The sequence below is a fragment of the Panthera uncia genome, unplaced genomic scaffold, assembly GCF_023721935.1.
Source record: "Panthera uncia isolate 11264 unplaced genomic scaffold, Puncia_PCG_1.0 HiC_scaffold_74, whole genome shotgun sequence".
NCBI classification, from domain to species: Eukaryota; Metazoa; Chordata; class Mammalia; order Carnivora; family Felidae; genus Panthera; species Panthera uncia.
Window position 1 is genome coordinate 27,455 of NW_026059913.1, and position 4,613 is coordinate 32,067.

General features: G+C 59.1%; 1 protein-coding gene across 1 annotated transcript; it reads left to right on the forward strand.

Annotated features, from left to right (window-relative positions):
* Positions 1 to 1,981: 1,981 nt before the first annotated feature.
* Positions 1,982 to 4,295, forward strand: LOC125918393 (trefoil factor 1-like). The gene is made up of 3 exons (XM_049624393.1): positions 1,982 to 2,122; positions 3,569 to 3,721; positions 4,128 to 4,295. The coding sequence occupies exons 1-3, from the start codon at positions 2,047 to 2,049 to the stop codon at positions 4,142 to 4,144; spliced, it is 246 nt and encodes an 81-aa protein (XP_049480350.1). The 5' UTR covers positions 1,982 to 2,046; the 3' UTR covers positions 4,145 to 4,295.
* The last annotated feature ends 318 nt before the right edge of the window (positions 4,296 to 4,613 follow it).

Genomic DNA, 4,613 nt, shown 5'->3' on the forward strand with positions numbered 1-4,613 from the left:
TTCCCTTTCTTTCTTCCTTTCTTTCTTCTCTTCCTTTTTTAAAAAGCTTCTCCCTTTCTTCCTCCTTTCTTTTTTTGAAAGGTATTACAGGCAATGATGCAAAGATGGTCCTTGTCCGTGTTTCCTTCTGCCCAAATGTGGGGGGTTTACCTGTGGGACACAGTAGACCCAGAACCAGGGGAACTGCTGGATTGTGAGCCTATGTAGCGTCAACTCCACTGAACATCACACACTTCTCTCCCAAACTGTTGTGCAATTTGCATTTCTGTGTCTGAGAGCTCCCACATCACCCTGAGAAGTGAGTAGTGGTTTTCCTTCATCATGAGCAACATTGCAGATGCAGCCCCCGCCCCCCCCCCAGGCCCATCCCTGGCAAACTGAACCCCACAGAGGACTCTGTGCCCTGGTCCCCCCACCCCGGGTCCTGCACATGGGGCCTCTCCTGGAGACCCTGGTTGGCGGGCATGAGAGGGGCCTGGGCTCAGGGTGGGAGCTCCCCTCCAGAGGGGCCGCAAGGACTTACTCACCAGGCACAAGGAAAGTGAGCACCTCTCCAAGGCTAGCCGTTCTTAGAGCCCCATCTTTCAATGAGGAAAAACTATTTCTCCTATGGCTCATTCATTCATTCATTCTTCCACAGATATTTATGGAATAAGGACGGAGATCAGCGTTGGGCCACTGGAATGCACAGAGCACACAGAGCCCCCTGCCTTTGCGGACCTTCTGTCTCCAGGGGACAGAGCAAGTTCCATGTGCACCGGGACGGCAAGGGCTCCGGGACGGAAGACCCCAGAGCAGCTGGGGCCAGGGGAGCGCAGGCTGCAGGTGGCTCTTGAGCACAAAGTCAAGGGGGCCTCACTCGGGGAACTGAGATGGGGAGAGCAGTCCCCCAGAGGGAGGAACACCTGTCCTCAGTCGGTTTAGATGGTTGCTCTTATCTACACAACTTCTGGTTATGAACATGAAATTTTAAAAAGATAATTTAGGCACGCCGGGGTGGCTCAGACGGTTGAGCATCCAACTTCGGCTCAGGTCATGATCTCACAGTGTGAGTTTGAGCCCTGAGTCGGGCTCTGGGCTGACAGCTCGGAGCCTGGAGCCTGCTTCAAATTCTGTGTCTCCGTCTCTCTCTGCCCCTCCCCCGCTCGTGCTTTCTCTCTCTCTCTCTCTCTCTCTCTCTCTCTCAAAAACAAATAAAGATTAAAAAAATTTTTTTAAGGGAAAAGAAAAAAAATTAGGTAAGTAAGTAAAAATGCTCATGCACGTCCTCTGAGTGGGATATTAAACATTTCCGAGTTTTCAATGTTGGTGCCCCGCGGATCGTGAGCCCCTTCGGGGGAGTCACGTTTCCTCCGGGAGGGACCTCATCGCGCTTTGGTCACATACGACTTTGCCACAGAAACGCCCAACAGAGACAGAACTCCTGGAGAGAAGATGACGTTCGAAGTCCAGAGTGCTCTGGTGGAGAGGGGAGGGGACACAGGCCTGTCCCCTCCCTGCTCCTCTTGTCCCGCCAGGGCTCTCCCCCTTGCCCCCACCTGGATTCTCAGAATCTCAGATAGATGGAGAACGTGGTCTGATGGCTGGGCCCTGTTTGCTCCTTCTCCTTCCCACCCCACCCCCCACCCTGTCCCCGCATCAGCCGACCCCGTGAAGGGTGACCCCGTGAGCCACTGTTGACACAACTGTGATTTTTCGGGCCACCTCTCCCGTGAGTCACTCTTCGGTGAGTGAAATGTTGACATTCGCAGGAGGGCCTCCACTGCGGTTAGGAGCTGGATGGGGTCGTGGCCCAGGAGACTCCCACGGCACAGGAGGGACCTTCTGAGGTCCCTCAGCTAGATGACAATTCGGCACTTGCTTGTATCAGCACACTGTGTTGATCAGAGGAGATTATGCGGAGTGGAGAGTTGCAGGACCCTCCTTAGGCAAATGTTACCTAACACTCATTGGGCAAACAGAGCCTGCATAAAATCCAGAGCCTGGACGGGTTCTCATCCCTGACTCGTGGTCTCCAGTAGAGCAGAGAGGAAGGTCACGGCCGCCATGGAGCCCAGGGTTCTCTGCGTCCTGCTGTTGGTGTCCACACTGGCCCTCAGTTCCTTGGCCCAGGGCCAGCTGGGTAAGCAGCCTTCTCCCCGCTTCACGGTGGGCACCAGACCTGGGTCAGCCCCTGGCGGGGGTGGGGGGCAGACACCGTGCGTCACAGTCCATGTGTTTGAGCCGAGCACTGTTCTGGGCCCTGGGAGGATTTTGGAGGGTGAAGGCAGGTGGAAAGCAGCGAAAGAGCAGAGGCCACAGAAGCTCCGAGCGCTGCTGGGAGGACGCGGGTGGACGCCCCAGTGGAAATCGCTTTCTCGTAGTTCTGTCATGCGACAGCGACGGTCCATTGAATGGACAGCAGCTTGGAAACCTTGACTTCCGGTCGAGCAGTGCCGGCCGGGAGGGGCCGCATCACCCAGCGAGCCCCCCGCCCCCACCTCCAGCTGCCACTTCGCCCTCGGGCAGGGGGAGGGACGCAGAGCTGCGTCTGAACGTGCACGCGCATGTGTCCTCCTGACTTCACAGCCTCCCTGTGTGTGTGTGGGGGGGGGGGGGGCCATGCCACCTCCCCTCCCGGGTGCAGAGCCAGACCCGGGGAGCCTGCCATCCTGCAGGGGCCGCCCAGCCGGCGGGAGATGGTCCAGAACTTTCCCGCGAAGCCACGGAACCCTTTCTTCAGAGAAAGCTTGAGGCGATCCTCCCCTTCATGTGCTTTGCCGGGTCTAACAGAGGAACAGACGTGGGTTCGGCCCCTTCAGTTCTCGTGTGTAGGCCACACGGGAGCCCCGCGTCCCCTGCGCGGTCTGGCCACGTGGTCTGGCTTCCATCACCAGCCCCCACTCCGGGTTAAAGCTGGCGCCCACCCACCCCAGCCCCTGCGTCTTTCTTGCAAACGGGGCGATGCCTCCGGAAACGCACCTTGCTCCCCCTCTCTCTTGACTGCCTTTGAGCACACCGCTCCCCCTGCAGGATACCCCCACGGCCTCGTCCCCACCTAGAAGCCCTCCTTGCTTCGTTCAGTCTGGTCCCTGTCCGTCCCGTGCTTGCCCTCAGCACCCTGGGACGGACACACTGTGCCGTTCGGGGCATTTACTTGGCTTTCTCCTCCCTTAGGCTGCTAGCTTCTTAACAACGACTGTCCTATTTTTAGTTTCCGGGTCCCCAGCTCCCGGCACAGGGCCCCGCACGAGCTTGACCTTCACCGTCTGGTTTTGCTGTGCTAATTTCTGTTTCTAGCACGCACAAACGATGCTCCATAGGTGCTAAGCGGAGTTATTGTTGGCTGGAATGAATGAACGTATCCGTAAGTTCTGTCGGTGGGCGTGACGTTTACAAATCCCGGGCACCTTGCGATGGCCCTGAGCTTCTGTGCCTTTGCATCTGGAGACGAGGGACAGGGTGTCCCTCTTGTCCCCTGAGCCCCGAGTCCCCATCAGCGGCGCCAGCTGGCTGCCGATTCAACTGGAGAAGGAAGGCGGACGACAGCCCAAGACCTGACTTGGCCTCTTGTCCCCTATAGGTTCAGAGACGTGCGTCGTGGATCCTCACAAGAGGACGAACTGTGGCTCCCCGGGAATCACGCCCTCCCAGTGCAAAGATAAGGGCTGCTGCTTCGACGACACTGTGCGTGGAGTCCCGTGGTGCTTCTTCCCCGTGGCCGTGGACAACCCGCCCGAAGGTAGGGCCGGGGCGGCTCTGGGGGGTCTGAAGGTGTAGGATGAGTGACGGGACGGCCCTGGTCCGCACTGCCGGCCGTGTCTGCACGCCCAACGGGGGCCGCGGGGTGGCCTTGGGGGGTGGCGTCGGGCCGACGTCGGGCTGGGGACACAAAGACCGGGCTGAAACGTCGCCCGGCGAGGAGCTCTGTCTGCTCGTGGCTTTTCTTCGCGTGGCTAACCGGAAGCCTCTGACGAATCCTGGTTGCTCCTTACCTGCCGCTTGGCTGCAGTGGAACAAACGCCAACCACGATATGAGGCTGGAGCGAGTTTTCCAAGGAAATGTCCCCCTTGGGCTGCCGAGTCCAATTTCTGTGGTTCTTTACCTCTCACTGCCTCGCGCCTTCTCCCCCCGCCTCACCCTACAGAGGAGTGCTCCTTCTAGACGCGCTTCGGCTGAGCCTCGCCAGGAGCGGCCATGGCCTCCCCGGTGGCCGGGAGCCCAGCCCTCGGGGCCTCCGCACCTGCACCAGCGCTCACGGCGTGGACGGACTCACACACTCCCCTGCTCGAAATTGGCTTAAAGATTAAAAGACATGGGTGTTACTCGCGTTTTCAGTTCTTGTGAAAAACTGCACATGATTGGACTTTGCGAGGGCCTGAGGAGGGAATGACGCGCTCACCGTGCCACCAAGGCCTCCTAGGCGTGTGTCAGCGGTGGGCGTCAACCCATAAGCCTGCTAGATGGTCTCGGGCAAAGCTCGCGTCCTGGGGAGGGCGGTTGGTCTGGTCCCCGGCACCAGAGGGGTGGGCTCACCCCCGTGACATGGAGCCCCAGGCCTTTCCCCGGGGACCTGCCGCCCACTCCCCACCTTCCTTCTTACCTGACTCCCACTCTACATAAAGCGGAGGCG